Below are 17,345 nucleotides of genomic sequence, written 5' to 3' on the forward strand. Positions count from 1 at the left end.
TGTGACCATGGGCAAGTCACTTAACCCCCATTGCCTAAAAAAAAACAAAAAAACAAAAACAGCATATGATGAAGTGGAGCTAAATGAGCAGGATGGACACTAAGTGTGCCCCAGAAGGGACGGGGGGGGGGGAACACTGCAGATTATGCCCCCACCCACCCACAATATGGGAGATTTGGGGAGGTTCTATTTATTTTTCCAGAGCATTACAAGATGTGTTATCTCCCTGGGGTGGGTGCTCCCTCCTTCCCCAGAAAGTACACTTTGCCTGAGGCTTTACAAGGTCTCCCCTTTATGAGGCTCCATGCCCTGAGAGCAGCGACAGCATCCAGATGTCTTCATCTTGAGGGAAACACAGCAGGGTCAAGACAGTAAAGATTCAGAGGCTGACGAGGTCCCCACGAGTGCCACCCTAATGACTCCCTCTGCTCAGGCAGCAGCAGGTAGCCCAGGCTAACACATCGAGGACATCCAAGGAATCCTGAAGTGAATGGAGGGATGCCCCCACCTTCTCCAAGTTGTTTTCAGCCAACTTTTCTTGGCAATGCCATCCCAAGGTAAGTCAGGAAGCATTCATTAAGCACCTGCAATATGCAACATGCCAGGCGCTGGCCCACAGCAGGTCCCCCTGTGCCATTCTAAGCAGTTACTGGTGGAAGGTCTAGATAGCCCCCACAACCACGCTCATGCCACACTGTTCCAGCGGTGGTGAAGTGCGTCTTCTCGGGCTTCAGGGCCCCTTGACAAACCCAGAGGAGACTCCAGGAGGCTGTGCACTCATTCCTCTGAAGGTTGAGGGCTCTGATTTCAGTCCTTTGGGTGCCCTAGGACCCATCGCTATACGGGTCACAATCTTCCCTTAAACAGCTTAGGTGAGAAGGAGCAGGGGCACAGAATTGTCCCAAGTTCCTGTTGCTACTAGCAATAAAAACCCTTCTACGACTTCCAGTGCATGTTTTAGGGACAGGAGGTTAGGAGAGAAGCTGCGAGGTCGACTTCCCTGCATTTGGTCAGGCAAGGAAAGAAATTCAAGTTGGAAGCAAGAGGTGGTGGCAGGATGCCTTTGAGGACCCCTCACCTGTTCCTGTGTCTTGGATATGTGACTGTTCCCAATGAGGGCTCTCCAGCAAGCAGCCAACATGGGCCAAGGAGAAAAAGTGGAGCAAACAAAAGGAAGAATAAACAAGGAAAAGAGGGGGAAAGGAGAGCAAAGAAAGAAAAAAGTGCCCTGTCTGCCCTGAATTCTGCAAAGCACCTGTCATTTCACCTTTGAGGAAGGGAGAACTCCCAGAAAGGGGCATCCACAGCTGCAGACCAGCCTGTCAAGGCCTGCCCTCTTCCCCTTCTCATCAAGCCCACAACAAGAAGTCATGTTTTACACACTTCCCCAGAATGATTAGGCTCACCTCCAGTGCCAGCCACACGGATGTCATTGCTGTTGCCTTCATAAGTAAACAAGGCCCTGAAAGAAAGCACAAGTAGACTATGTGGTCAAGTGTCACAGTACACCCCTCACCCTGCCATGCTACAGAAGTCCACAATAACCGAAGGCCTAACAAATGATATTAGCTGATTTATACACATACTTCACAAATTCTGTCCTTTGAGCTCAGGGTGCAAAGTATCATTATTCCCATTTCAGAGATATGGAAACGAAAGGCGAGAGAGATGGCCAACAACTTTTAATGGGCTATACAGCTAGTAAATAGCAGGCGAGAGCTGCATCTGAGGTCCAGGCGGTCCACTTCAAGCCCAGCGCTGTTTCCATTATACCCATCTGCTTGTCCAACACCAGTTCCCGATGGTTCTTTTTTAAAAAAACTTAAGAAGATACTATAATTTTCAATAGAGGTCACTAAGATTCTTCAGACAGCTTCTTTGATTACTTAAAGGAATTCAACATCAAGGATGTAGAAAAGTCAAGAGGAGAAAGATCACTGTTGTGTATTAACAGGCAAGGATCACAAACTAAGTTTGCTAATGAAGCTAAAGACAAAGGGAGAGATCCCCTCCTACACCTAACCCCCAAAGCAATACGAGCAAAGCTGGAAAGATCAGGGAGGAAAAAGACACAAAATTAGGCAACAGGTCTTCGCACCCGACTCCCTTTGTGTGTGCACCCGTTCTATCTTTGTGGCTAAGGCATCTATCTAGATGTGATGAGGTTCTGAGTCCTGATCTGAGGGCATGTAGACTTATTCCCCGGCCACTGCATCCCAGGTGCTGAATACATTGTATTAAGACCATTCTCATTAGCCTCGGACAAGTCACTATCTCCAGCCACTGCTTTAATTTCCTCACATAAAAGTAAGGCCTGATTGTTTTGTTTTCCTTTTTTAACAGCATCTGCATTTACCTCTAGGGAATGCTGGGCAAGGAACATTAATAACTACAATGCCCATGCAAACTAGAGGCTTATAAATAAACTCAGAGCTACTTGGTAAAAGTCACAAGGTTAGATACTCACTTCACAGAGCAAGTTAACAAACTAGGGAATTCCCCAGCTTTCCTGTACAAAGAAGCAAGTTGAAGGAAAATTCCCACATGCCAGGTGGCCATCACATTAGCTAGCCCTCTCTAAAGCAGGGTAGGCTCTGTGCACTGCCCTGTTTTACACTCAATCAGCAATTTTTAACCTTCAATGGTGTCACATCTGGCAAGATCCACTGACCTCTTCCCAGAACAATCTTCTTCGTACAAAATAAAGCATATAAGATTACAAAAGAAATCAATTACAGTGAAATAGTTATCAAAATACTTTTAAAAACGAATTCACAAACAACCCCCTCCCTGAAATCTACACGTGGACCTCCTGGCACTCAGTGGGCCTCAGATGAAGAGTCTCTATAGTAGAAAAAGATCTGACAAATCTTCATAATAATATAAATGATAATACAACAAATAATGCAAATAGAATATGGTATATAATATAATAATATAAATATAATATTATAAATAAGAGGCAAAATTCTATTTAGAGCTCACTGGAATTCCAAGTATGGTAGAACAAACAGTCTCTGGGGGTGTGTGTGTGTGTGTGTTTCTAATGCTGCAAAAAGAAACATGAAGCTGAAGACAAGATCCTCTGGTTTCTAAAGGGCTCTGTCTAGCCTGACACACTGGCTTCTCTCAGAGCCTTGTTGAAATGACCAAGCAGAGATAGTGATGAAATGAAAAGAATGAAGGAGGGAAAGCAGACCCAGACAGGATGTGGTAGATCAAGTTAATGAGGAAATAGCCAAGAGGGAGATAATACTTTTACAAGGAATGAAACACAATGCAAAAGACTTTCGGAAACCCAGGTAGGATAAAGGAAGAGAAGTGACCCAAATGAATTGGGGAAGAGGCTGTCATTATTTCAATTCAGCACTGACTATACCACTATGTGACTGGATCACTGACTCAGGGTTTCTGCTGCTGCTGTCCAATGTTTCCACTACTCCCTGAAGGGTAAAAGTCGGCTCCTTTCTGTAAAAACAGAGGTCTAGCCATAGTACTTGAGTGTTCCGGGAAGGCTGGGCTCAGTGCAGTCTATCAGCCCTCTGGCCCCCTGCACCCCTTCAAAGTTACCTTCCACTAAGCCCCTACATCAGCATAATACACGTCCTCAAGAATCTTATTTTCTGCTGTTTAAACAACACAAATAAATAACAGATCACAGTTCTGCAAAGCAACGGCCCAGTCGATGGGCACTCGGCAATGAGCTGGAGGGATCTGGGCAAGTTCACAGGACAGATATTTGGGCTGGGTCCTGAAGCAGGAGTAGGGTTTACAAGGAGAAGGGAGACCTGTGAGCTGGGACCAGGAGGAAATAAAGGACAAAGGGAGGAAAAATGGAAGCCAGGGGCAGGGGACTGGAGGCAGGAGGGACCACCCAGCTCCCGCCTACCAGGCTGAAGAGACAGCCTGAAGCCAGACAAGGGGGGGCCTGAAGGGCAAGCTTCAGACACTACAGAAGGTTCTGAGGCAGGAGAATGACTCGGTCAAATGGGCATTTTAACAAGACAAGTCTGGTAGCAGCCTGCAGGACTGAAAGAGGGAGGGATTTGATGCAGGAAAACCAATCAGGGGCTATTACAGTAATCTGGACATGTGGTGCATAGGCTTGTAGTGGGAATGACGGCCTCTACAGTTAGGGTTTGAAATGCACTTTACATCCATTTGCTTCACCACTGATCCTCTTACCAACCCTCAGATAAGGAAGCAGACTCGAAGGTTCTGTGATTCTTCTATGTTCACACAATTAGTGTCACAGGCATGATTCAAACCCCAGTCTCACCTGACTGCAAGTCCAGAGCTCTTTCCCAGCCTAGGGTGGTAGCAGTGAAATATCACAAAAAAAGAATCAATAAATCTTTATGACTGACTACAAAGAGGAAGCAAGGGACAGAAAAAAGGCAAAAATGCCTCCAAGATGTCTACGTGGGTAACAGGGTCATAAAAGCAGCAGGAACAGAGAAATCAAAAACAGGAACCAAGTGTTAGGGCTAGGTTGAGAAGTCCTATTTTAGGCAAACTTTGTTGGTAAACCCCCTTGAAGTAAATGTCAATAAGCCATTGGAAACAAGATATCAAGCATAAGGGATTTTGTCCCAGCTAGGACATACCAGACAGAAATCACCTGAAAAAGGAGGGGAGGGGCACAGAATGGCCAAAGCAGGCCCTTATGATGCCAAGGCAAGGACACAGGCTGCTCCATGGCTTGCACTACAGGCTACATCTGATGCAACAGACTGGACAGGAAGAGACCCTGGAGCCTGAGGAGGAAAACGACGAGGGAGACTTCCACTTCCTCCTGGGCCCCCTCATCTCCAGCCTCAGGTAAGAAAAGGCTGGGGAGGCACCCCCATCTCCCGCTGGAGTGACTTCTATCGGTGCTAACACAAGGCCACCCCACTGCCTGCTGCTGTTGGTCAGATCTCCTGCCCTTCCCTCTGACCTCAGGCCTCCCATCTCCTGCTGCGTCTGTCCCTTGAGGAAGAAGAACAGCAGTCATTGGGAATGGGCCTTCCACCTCCTGCTGGGCAGGACCAACTTCCATCTCACTGACCGCCAGCCTTCAGAGGAAAGAATAGGGATGACCATCTGCTTCCCTCTCAGGCTCCACACAACATTCTCACACAGAGTCATGCCTCTGCTCGTCACCCCCCACAGATGTAACCCCCCCCCCCCCCCGCTGTGTTCAAGGATCCCCAAACCCCCTTATCTGATCACAGTCTCTTGGCTTTTCACCTCCCCCTCGACCTTCCTTTACACAACTGCAGTCTTCATCCACACTGTGAATTCCCTCCCAGGACAGCTTCCTTGCACCACCCACTCTTTCCTCTTCTCATCTTGACTCCCTGGCGAACCAACTCAACTCCGCATTGTCCTCCCTCTCTTGGATCCCTAGCCCTCCTCTCCTTTTGCCAATTAGACCCGGCCAAGCCTCAGCCTTGGGTCACTCCCACCACCCACTGTTCCTACAAATGTGCTGAACAAAGGCAGAATCACCGAGATCATTCGGACTCGGTCCACTACAAATCTAAGCTCGGCGATCCTACTGAATCTCCCGTATGGGAGGTTCAAAGCTCCCCTGCTCCCACAACAAAAGAGCCATTTGCTGCTTCTCCCCTCTTGCCCAGCCCCTATCACTGAGGTGCCTTCTGCCGCCCTCTTCTCCTTCCCCATCTCCTCCAACAGACTGCCCCCCCCCATCCCCACTCCTTCACCTGTTTTCAATCTCTCCCTCTCTACCGGCTCCTTCCCTCCTGCCTACAAACACACCCACGATCCCCCTCCCTCAATAACTACCGTCCTCTGTCTCTTCTGCTTTTTGGACTAACTTCCTCCCACAGGCTGTCTACGAGAGGTGCCTCCACTTCCTCTCGCTCTCTTAGCCCTGCCAGTCCAGCTTCCAGTGGCCTCTTCTCCTTGCCCTCTCTGTGGCCTCTGCCAATATTGATCACTCTCGTCTCCCTAGGTTTTCAGGACACCCCCCTCCTTCCTGGTTCTCCTTCTACCTCTGAGTCTCCTTTGTTGGAACCTCCTTCAGATCACACCCTCCAACCATAGGTTCCTCAGGGTTCTGCCCTGGGCCCTCCTCTCTTCTCCTCCTCCTTCACTGTTTCACTTACCATCTCATCAGCAGCCATGGATTTAATCAACATCTTTGTGCTGCTGATTCTCAACTCTACCTATCCCACCAACCCCTCTGCTAACTTCCAGTCTCACATTTCTCCCTGCCTTTCAGACATCTCCAAGTTCAAGTAGACATCTTAAAGTCAACACGGTCAAAGAACTCCTCATCTTTCCTCCTAAGCCACACCCACCGCCACCTTCCCTATTACTGTGGAGGACAATACCGTCCTCTCAGCTCCCCAAACTCAAAACCCAGGAGTCTTCCTGGCCGCCTCACTCTCTCTCATCCCCCATAGAGCCAAGCTGTTGCCAGGGCCTCTCCATTTCACCTTTGTCAACTCTCTAGAATACAATCCCTCTCCTCTCCTCTGACACTACCCCCCCCCATGCCCCTGCAGGTGCTCATCCCCTCATTCCTGGACTACAGCAATAGCTGCTGGCGGGTCTGCCTGCTTCAAGTCTCCTCCCCACTCCAATCCATCCTCCTTTCAACCACCAAATCCATCTTCCTAAAGCACATCACTCTTCTACTCAGTAAAAACTCCAGCCGCTCCCTATTGCTGCCTCCAGAATCAGTGTTCAAAGCCTCTCATAACCTACACCCCTCCTCCCTTCCTGGTCTTCTTACACCGCAGGCCCGGACTCCCCCCACGTGGGTCCAGTGACATTGGCTTCCTGGCTGCTCCACAAACAAAATCTCCTCATCTCTTGGCTCCAGGCATCGTCCTGGCTGGCTCCCATCTTCTACAGGAAACCTTTCCCAACCCTTCTTACCTGTAGTGCCTTCCTAGCTTTACCTGTTTTTGTACTTGTTGTCTCCCCTGCTGAAGGGCAGGGACTGTCTTTTGCTTCTTTTTGTATCCCCAGTGCTTAGCACAGGCCCTGATACATAGTAGGTAATTAATGAATGCTGACTGATTGACAGGGGTGGGTGTTGGAATAAGTTCCATAGCACAACAGCTTTCATGACTCAATGTGCAAACAACAGATGCAATGCCCCTCCTACTTCAGTGTGAGTCTGTGCAAGGGCATGGAAACAAAGAGCTTATGCACAAGAAACAGCTGGCATGAGGGGAAGTAAGGAACAATACATCTGAAAAGGTAGGCTGGGGTACAATCATGAAATGCTTTAAATGCCACTTTACATTTTATCCTGGAGGCCTTAGAGAGACATTGAAGCTTACTTTGGAAGGAGAGAGAAAATGAGAGAATGAGGAGAGATGGGAAAGGAGGAAGAACAGGAGGGGAAGGGAAAAACTGAAGGCTAGGAGACTACTGTACAACAATCCAAGTAAAAGGTGATGAACATGATTGTGGGGAGAGTAGAGTGAAGGTCCACATTATATAAGTCTTGGTAAATGACTAGATATGGGGAGTGAAGAGGAAAAATGAAGAATCAAGGATGACTGTGAGATTTCAAAGCTGGGTGACTAGAAAGATGGTGGTGTCCTCTACAGAAACAAGGAAGCCAAGTTTAGGGCTAAAGAAAATGAGTTCTTTTTTGGACACATTGAATTTCAAGTGCCTAAGAGACATACAGGTAGTTGGCCAGCATGCCCAAGAGACACAGGCCTGGAGCTCAGGGAAAAAATGAAGGATAGATGAATACACTCGGGTGTTGTCTTTGTAGAACCGATGGTATCAATTCTATGTCATTAGCAGAGAAGTGACAGAGAACAGAGGTCAAAGGAAGATCCTCAAAATAGAATGCCAAAGTTCCTTACTTAATTGTTGTCATTCAGTCATATCCAACACTTCATGACCCCACTGGGGGTTTTCTTAGCAAAGATACTGGAGTGGTTTGCCTTTTCTTCTCCAGTCTCCTCTGAGACCAGATTTGAACTCCCAAAGAGAAGTCTTCCTGACTTCAGGAACTGCATTCTATCCACTGCATCACTGAACTGTCAGATACTTACTAGCCGTGTGACCCTGGGCAAGTCAACTTTACCCTCTTTTGCCTCAGGTTCCTTATCTGTAAAATGAGGTAGAGAAGGAAATGGCAAACCACTCCAGCATCTCTGCCAAGAAAACCCCAAATGGGGTCACAGAGAGTTGGAGATCGCTGAAACTCAACAATGACAATAGACCTAGAAGTGTTTAAGTTTCAACTGTGTGTTTCCAAGTAAAATGCTGCAGTTTCCCACTTTTCAACTCCCGTCTCCCCTCTCTAATCCATGGTTTCTCAAGTGGGTCCTTGCTGAATACCTAAGGCAAGGCAAAAATGGGGGGGGGGGGGAGATTAGGAAGAACCCGATTCATTTTCTGTTTTTTAAATACCACAGTCTGTAGCTCTATTAGTTTTCTGGGACCTGCATCTTCTGAGGCCTGGAGTCAGGGTGGAGAAAAATCATTCTTTTCCCTGTACTGACTCGAGGTTCAAAAAGTACCTTTGAGCTAAGCGAGCTGGCACGCCCTATCCTGACCTACACTAAAGAAATTCAGAATGAATAAGAAAGCGCCAACCACAAGATTTAGACGGGGGAGATAATGGCTGAAGAGATTGGTACCCTAGCAACAGAACTACATCCTAACTGTCTGGGCAGAACAAGATGAACTTTTCAACAGCTCAGCCTGAACATTTACCTGTGCGGTAATTTGTGAAGTTATTTTCCGAATGAAGAGACTGTTTAAGTTCCTTCAGAGTCCTACCTCCACTGTGGTCCCGATTTAATAAGCATTTATTTATTAGGTGTCTACTATGTGCTAGGCACTGCACCAAGTGCTGGGGTTACCAAAAGAGCCGAAACAAAACAAAAAACTGCAGTCCGAGTATGGCAGGTGGTACGGGAGTAGTAAACTTAAAGCTTGGGAGACCCGAGTGCAAACCCTGTCTCAGATACTTACTGGCTGTGTGACTGTGCAAGTTCACTGAAGCTGTCTCACCTTCCTCAGTGCCTCGGTCCTGCACCTCATCACAACTCCAAACCTCCATTTAAGGAGAAGACACCATCAAACATCTCATTTCTCACCTGGTCCAACTACTGTGGGACTTCTCTGATCCTTCCCTTCTTCATCTTCCGTGTGCTGTCTCACCCCATTAGACTGGGAGCTCCTTGAGGGCAGGGACTGTCTTTTTTTAACTATCCCCAGTGCTTAGCACAGTGCCTGGCACACAGTAGGTGCTTAATAAAAGTTTACTGACCACTGATAGATCCAAGATGAATTGGAGCCACAGTAACAGGACGTCAGAACTGGAAAGCCATCATATGATCCAATCTCATTTGACAGAGAAGAAACCAAGGGCCTGTGAAGCTAAATGACTTAAGATGAAAGAACTAGTGAAGTAGCAGGCAGGATCTGAAACCAGGTCTTCTGACTAAAGCCGGTCTTCTTTCCACTAACCATGTTCCTTCTCAGTTACCAAGACCCTATCACTACCCCCAACCAAGGCAGTCAACCTTAATATTCTCTTCTGAGTTAGCTTCTTACCAACAACAGGAAATGCTCAGAACAGGCCAATGGAAACAAACAATCGAGGCAACAAGGGAAAGGGGCAGAAAGCTGCGAATGACCATATATAGTTACAAAATGCACAGCGGAGACCAAGATGCCACCACCATGGATCTAAGAAGCTCCCTCTGCCCCATTACCAAAGTAACAAGTATGACCTAAGTGCAATAAAATGTCAGCCTTCATGTGAGATGTGCAGCATCAACTTTTCAGACTTCAAAATCCCACAAGTCACTGTCGCATAAGTGAGCATACAGAATATACTGTCACACTGTGGTTTTGAAGAAATGAAAGAACAGAACTCTCATCCAAGTATTCGCTGATAGGGGTCTAGGGTAGGGAAAAAACCTATGTTCCTTTTTCTTGGTAAAACCTGAGGTACTCAAAAGGTCAGCCCCTGTCTGTTCACCTTCTCAGAAAAGCCTTAATTTCCCAGTCCAGTTCTATAGAAGAGCCAAAGCATTTCTATGCAGGCACTGGTCACAAGGCGTGGACCCTCATCAGCGTTTTAGAAGAGACAGAGGTGTGATGAGGCCTTTCAAGCCTGTGAGCAGAGCTCACAGAGGAATCAGGAAGAAAAGCAAAGATCTGAAAGTCAGAAGGAAAGTCCCTGGGAGGTGATGAGAGAGAATGTTGTAGACAAAAAAGAAAGATAAGCAGAGGAAAGTCATGGTTTCCAAATGCCAAGTCCTCAAGGTTCTCAAGCCCTCCTGCAGGGGAGTGAAGGTGCCTTGGATACCTTAGCTGAAGGGGAGGGGCGTGCAGACCCACAGGCCCAACCTGCATTCTTGCTCCAATAAGCCTCAGCCCCCTCCCCGTGGAGGCAATGATGCAGTCAGCAGCCCAGTGCAAGTGGCCTGGACCGCCCAGTGAGCCCTGTCCTTGCTCTGGCCTCACTGTGGAGCGCCCCCATTCTCCTGGGGCTCTGTGGTGGTACAGAGGAGGAAGGTAAAGAGGGAAGTGCCTCCGGACCCAGAGGCTGGAGCTGCCTAAGCTCCTTCCCCCCCACCCCACCCCACTCAAGGTCACACCGCTGACACACCCATTGCACCACCCGCACCCGGTAGAGGGAGTGTGTGGGTGAGAACCTCCCCAAGCCTGGAGAAGACACCCAGAAACTACAGCAGCCAATGTCCCTTCCCCACCTCCCTGGCCCCAAAACAAAGCCCTGAGCTTCTCCCATGCCCCGGCCCCCCAGGGAGGGAGAGCGGTCACACCCCGCTCCCCCACACCCACCTCCCAAATTCCAGGCTCCTGCCCCGGCCCCTGGTCCCTCTCCACCCCCACCTTCCCTCCCTCTGGGGATCCATCCCCGACCCTTCATCCACCAGCCCACCGTCCACCCCCTCCTCCCTTAAAGCTTCAGGACCGACCCCCCTCTCCCAGACCCTCCTAGGCCTCTACAACAGCCCCCCACACACACACACCTCTTCTCCACTCTCAAACCTTTACAGCTCCTGCCTTCATCCCTCCTGACCTTCATTCGCACCCCTTCCCCTCCCTTCCTCCTTATGCCCACTCCTCTCGCTCTCCTCCCCCTCCCCTCCTGGCTGGTGCCCCCCGTACCCTCCTTTCCCTTTCATCCCTCCCCCCGCCCCCGCCTGCAGGCGCCCCCTCCCTTCCCCTCCCCTCCCCCAGCCGCCCTGCCCTCACCAGTCCGTGGGGGACTTCTCGGTGACCACTTGCCGGTAGGCCTCCTGCAGCGCCGGCCCGTTCCGACTCAGGTTCACGGCCATATCGCCCCCTTTCCACACCAACTCTTCCTCAGCTCGGGAATCCTTGCTCGTCGCCCCCGACGCTGCAGCCACCGCCGCCGCCACTTCCGGGACGGGCCCCGCCCCCTGGTGGCCGGAAGCGACCTTGGCGGCGGCGCGCGAGGCGGGGGGAGGCAGGGGGCGGGGTCTGGGGTGGGCGCGCGTGCTCGGAGCGGGAGTTAGGAAGGAGGTCGAAGCTGGGGGGCAGGGCAGGGGCGGAGTCTGGGGGCTGGGGAGGAAGGAGGTGGCAGGAGACGGAACACGTGCTCCTGCGGCCCACGTGCCCCGGAGGCCCGAGGCTCCCCTAGGTCCTCAGGCGCTACCTGTATCCCACCCCCTCCGGAAGGCTCGCGTAGCCAGCCCGGCTGGGAGAGCGTGCTCGCTAGGTTATTTAGAGCTTACGCGATCGGTTAGCCCGGGGTCTACAATCAAGCGTCCGCAGCGGGGTTTGAAACTGTATTCCCAGTCTGACCGTCCAGGCTCAATAGGGCACCCCCACCCCGCCCCCCATCCTTCCCGTCATTTGGAAGGGAGAAGGATTGGGGCTGAACTGAGGAGTCACCTTCAACTCTTTAGTCTCTTCTCAAACCACCTTCATTCACCCACAGCCCACTTCGGATCTTTAAACCCAACAGAACTCATTATCCTGCCCCAAACGTCCCCACCCCGGATTACACCATCCTCCCAGGCCCTCAGACTCAAACCGGGGGGGTCATCCTAGATTCCTCACTCTCTCATCCCCCACCTCTGAGCTGTTGCCCTGGCCTGTCAATTTCACCTCGAGCATCTCCTGTTGATTTCACCTCCCTAGTGTCTCTCTCCTGACACACACCCTTCCATTCTGGTGCAGGTCCTCATCACCTCACACTTTGAGGAGGGGTCCTGCTTCAAGTCACTGCTACTCAAGTCCATCTTCCACTCACCACCAAGGTGATTGTCACGGGGAAATAGGCGATGGGGGTCCTTAGACATTACAATTAAAATGGTCCTTCATTTGGGCGCTAGGGAAAGTGACAGAGGGAAGTAGAGGACTTCACTTCAAGGAAAGGAGATGGCTTAGAAACATTCTCCTCCTAGAATAGAAGAGAGGCGAAAGGTTTTATAGAGGATAGATGGAGTGACCACTGACAATGGAAAGTTCCTCTTGGTGATGATGTGGGAAAAGCTTGAATGACAGGTGGTGGTCGTGAATTCTGGAGTTATCTCTGTCCCGGGGCACAACCCCAGGTAGTAGCCACACCTAATGGACTTTCCAGCTACAGAATTTTATCTCAGGTGTGTCCATCCTGATATCTAGTTGGCTAGTTTAAACTGTAATAGCCCCTTGATTCCTGGATATGTCCTACTAAGCCCCATGTCAGTGATTTTTCTTAAGTATAAATCTCACCAATGTGGAAACCCCCCCAGGCCCTTCCTCCACATACCCCCACCCCCCACCCCATCCCAATTCAATAAACTCCAGGGGCTCTTTATTAGTTCCAGGATCAAATATAAAATCATCTATTTAGTTTTCTAAGCCTTTCATAACCTGGCCCCTTCCCTATTTCTCCAGTTTTCTTAAACTTTACTCCTCTTCTCTTACTCTTGTCCATCAAAGAGATGGCATTCTCTCCATGCTCTTCCTCAAACCGCTCTGCATTTTCACTAGGCTGTCTCCTGTGTCTGGAATTCTCTTCTTCCTCATTTCCATCTCCTGGCTTCCCTGGTGTTCTAGAAAGTTCCCTATAATGTCTGTGTCTTTCCACCCCAACTCAATCCTTTCAATTCAGTACAACTGCTTTGAGCCTCTCCAGGGACCTGTAGGTTCTACCACATATGCCACCTAACCAAGAAGACAAAGAAGTAGCCATCATTCTGCTGCTTAAAATCATAAAACCATCAACTAAATGTCTGTCGTCCCAAAGAATTACAAGACTCAGTAACTCCGTTTCCCAAATTTTATTGAAAGACTGTTGACCACAGGGAGAGTGCCAAATAGGGAAAGAGAAGAAAGTTGTATTTATAGTATGAATAAATTGATTGAAGGAGGATATAGTGGCAGAAGGCATCTGAATAATAGATGAGGAAGATGGGGAAAGGAGTTCACAGAGAATGACCTCAATTTTTTTTTTCTGTAAAATATGAGATAAGGTTTTCAACTGAGAGTGGGGGAAGGGAAGTCATGAGAGGCTTGAGGAGGGATACAAAAGTTTAGAAGAGTCTCTATGGAGTGTGGGAGAGTGAGTTGATAAGGGAGGTATAATAGGATTGCCAAGCAGCAGTGAGGGCCCAGTCAGAGTTGTGTAACAAATGTATAATGTCCTAATCAGAAAGGGTACATGATTTTCTCCACTTTCATTCAGCAGCACCTGTATAAGAGGGAAGTCAGTGGGTGGGAATGAGCCAAACCTGAGGAATGGCTGGGGGTAATCAGTGAACTCATAACGGAGTTAGGAATTCAAGAAAAGAAGACAGTATAGAGTTGAACTGGTTTATCAAGGAGTGAAGATGGGAGAAGAGCATTCAGTGGTTAATGTAGGGGAAATGTCCCGGAGAGAATTGAGGGGTCAGTGTATTGGAGATCATGGTTTGAATGAGGAGTGGGGTTTTGTAAGGGGATGCAGGGAGAGGTGAACAGCCAATAGATTAATATCAGATAAGGTGATTTCAGAATTTTTATTTTTGGTGGGGCAATGAGGGTTAAGTGACTTGCCCAAGGTCACCACAGCTAGTAAGTGTCAAGTGTCTGAGGCTGTATTTGAACTCAGGTCCTCCTGAATCCAGGGCCAGTGCTTTATCTATTGTGCTACTTAACTGCCCTGAATTTCAGAATTCTTATACATGGAAATAGTGCATTTGTGGGTAATGACAAGATCATGGGTATGGCCATTTTTGTGTATGGCTGTTTTGTTTTTTTGTGGGGCAGTGAGGGTTAAGTGACTTGCTCAGGGTCACACATCTAGTAAGTGGCAAGTGTCTGAGGCCAGATTTGAACTCAGGTCCTCCTGAATCCAGAGCCAGTGCTTTATCCACTGCATCTCCTTAACCTCTCTGCAGTCTTTGACACTGTGAATCACTCTCCTTGATAGTCTATTCTCTCTAGGTTCTCAGGTAGTCACTCTTTACTGGTTCTCCTCCTGACTATCTGACTGCTTCTTCTCAGTCTCTTGCAGCGTACTTATCCAGATACCTCATCTATCTATCCTGGGCCTGCTTCTCTTTGGGGCAACTTTGTGGCGACAGAGTAATCAGAGTGCCAAGCCTGGAGTCAAGAAGACTCATCTTCCTGAGTTCAAATCTGGCCCCAGACATTTACTAGCTATGTAACCCTGAGGAATTCACTTCACCCTGTTTTCCTCAGTTTCCTCATCTGTCAAATGAGCTGGAGAAGGAAATGGCAAACTACTCCAGCATGTCTGCCAAGAAAACCTCAAATGGACACAACGGAACAGAAGGGCTGCAACTGTAGCATTTTTGTGTCCTTCCAAACATAGTAAGTCTTTAAGTTTTATTAATAACAGTATTATGATTTGTTGTATACTGTTTGCATAAAGTACTGTGCTAGACCTGGAAGAGATACAAAGTTTAGGGAAGGCACTGTACATTCTAGTCTGTATTGTAATTCTTCTGCACATGCTTTGTTCATCCCATTAGAGCATAAACTACTTGAGGTTAGGCTGCAGTGTTTTATTCATCTCTCCCCTAAGTATTACATATAGAACAGGCTTAAAAATCAGTTAAATCAATGAAACTTTATGGTTCTTGTTGTCTCTTTTCTCCCTCCTGCCTGCACATTTCAAGGCCATTTTAATCTTAGCGACCCATCCAAGCTACTTGAGAGCAAATTGTGCTTTGCTGATACCACAGAAAGGGCCCTGGCTTCCAGGTTAAAGAATGCCGGGCCCAAATTCCACCTCCGAAGCTTATTAGTTGTGACCTTGGGCAAGTCACCTAAAGCTCCTGAGTTTAATTCTTCCTCTGTGAAATGAGGTTGGATTAGCTGACTTGGGAGGTGCCTGCCAGCTCTATAACTTCTGGACATCTTTGGAAGCATTTAGTAAATCCATTTTCCTTTCCTTGGGACATTTGATATTTTAAATCTTCCCAATCCCCATCTTCTATTCCATGAGAACAATTCCCCTGTACATACATGTAGATTTACAAAATGTTCTCCCAACAACAACCCTGTGAGGTAGCAGGCATGAATTATATTATTCCCCCTGCTTTTTTGTTTGTTTGTTTTTTACAAGTGAGACTGAATCTCATAAAAGTTGGAAGCACTCTTCATGTGTTTAGTTTCCATCCCTTTCTAGTATCCTTTTCAATTCAACTTACTTCACTGGGACCACTTGTCCAAATCTGGTGCTTTGGGTTAGAGACTGGAAAGAAAAGCGATTCTTGCAGACCAAACTAATGGTTAATAAAACGCTTCATTACCTTTAGTGGGGAAGGGTTCCAGCACAGATTCAGTTGAGTGTAGCTTCCCTGCCTCTTGGCTGTCATGATGCTCTGCTGTGCAGAAGCCTGAGCAGAGATAAGTGTCTTGACTCCTCCTGTACTGGCTTTTTGTGTGTAGGCCATCTTCCTGACGTTATGTGAACACATAACACAGTCCCCTGAGCCAACTAAGTATCAAATTTCATTACTTTTCAAGGAAAAAGCTCTTCAGCCTGCAGATCTCCAGTGGAGGGGCACTTGTTACTTCCTGAGATAGCCCATTCTACTACTTATTTTTTTTTTTGAGACAAACAGGGTTAACTGACTTGCCCAGGATCCCCCAGCTAGTGTCTGAGGCTGGATTTGAATTTAGGTCCTCCTCACTCCAGGGCTGGTGCTCTATTGCACCCCCTAGCTGCCCTGATAACCCATTTTACTTCTTGGTAGCGTTGTTAGGAAGTTTTCCTTTGCATCAAACCTACATTTTCCTCGTTGCAATTTCTACCCAATGCTGCTCTTTCTGACTTTTGGGGCCAAGTAGAGCAAGTGTGTTTCTTCTTCCATTTAACAGCCCTTTAAACACTGGAGGGCAGTTATAATGTCCCCTCTATCTCCTCTTTGTTAGTCATCTAACGGATCCTCAGAAGGAATGGATTCTAAGGCCCTTCCCCATTTTGGTTCCCTTCCTCTAGACACCATCAAATACATCAATGTCCTTCCTAAATGTGGCACCCAGAACCCAACTCCATGTAGTCTCTTCTTACCTTTCCCAAAAACCTTTTCTTCCACGTGTCTTTTGCTGGCTCATGCTCACTTTAAGGATGTTAAAACCCAATGGAGTTTTTTTAGGATTTCATTCTCCGCCTTCTCACTTGATTTTGTTGTTGTACTACGAGTATCTTTAGGGTTTCTTTCTCTCCCCTCTCCTACATTACACACTTAATTCTCATTCTGCTTTTCCCCAGAAGTTTGTAAGAAGATAATGGGCTCTGCCAATATCCAAAGGCCCCAGCTGGGATTGACTGGATTAAGACTGATTGGATTGACTGACTTCACTGATTAACTCACTTAAAGTTAATTCAATTAAAACCACACCTTCCTGGCCTTCAAAAAGGTGTGTCTCACTCTCACTCAGAGGCAGTTCTTTGCTGGGACAGGCTTGTGGTGGAGGACTTGAGGAAGAACCAGACCAGGCTGGAGCCCTATGCTAGCTAGGCCTTTTCTTAACTTTCTGACCCAGGTGTTCTCTTTTTACTAATACCTGGTATGCTTTGTTGTTTTGTTATTGTTGTTTTTGTTTTTGTTTTTTTGGTGAGGCAATTGGGGTTAAGTGACTTGCCCAGGGTCACACAGTTAGTAAGTGTTAAGTGTCTAAGGTCAGATTTGAACTCGGGTCCTCCTGAATCCAGGGCCGGTGCTCTATCCACTGTGCCACCTAGCTGCCCCCTGGTATGCTTTAATAAATGCTTAATGACCCAAACTGGTACTAAAGCTTCTAATTTATATTAGAAACCCTAGCTAATTTTCCCTACATTTGGGACAGGAATAAGGCGACCACACATTTAGTTTTACTCATCACAAGCTTTACCATTAGCTTGGCAGGAC

The 17,345-nt window shown here is 47.9% G+C and overlaps 1 protein-coding gene across 4 annotated transcripts in view; it reads right to left on the minus strand.

The window, feature by feature from the left end:
* The window catches only part of DBNL (drebrin like), a 30,334-nt gene extending 18,925 nt beyond the window's left edge, over nt 1-11,409 (minus strand). Inside the window, exons 1-2 of one of the 4 annotated variants that reach the window (XM_043984580.1) lie at nt 11,224-11,409; nt 1,407-1,462 (exon numbers count right to left, since the gene is read on the minus strand). In XM_043984580.1, the coding sequence (XP_043840515.1) occupies nt 1,407-1,462; nt 11,224-11,306 (139 nt within the window). In that variant the 5' untranslated portion in view covers nt 11,307-11,409. Of the gene's footprint in view, nt 1-1,406; nt 1,463-4,939; nt 5,015-6,894; nt 6,981-11,223 lie in introns of those variants that run through there. The other 3 variants (XM_043984583.1, XM_043984584.1, XM_043984581.1) reach the window with 3 other exon arrangements.
* Nucleotides 11,410-17,345: the final 5,936 nt, after the last annotated feature.

This window comes from Dromiciops gliroides, chromosome 2, assembly GCF_019393635.1.
Source record: "Dromiciops gliroides isolate mDroGli1 chromosome 2, mDroGli1.pri, whole genome shotgun sequence".
NCBI lineage: Eukaryota > Metazoa > Chordata > Mammalia > Microbiotheria > Microbiotheriidae > Dromiciops > Dromiciops gliroides.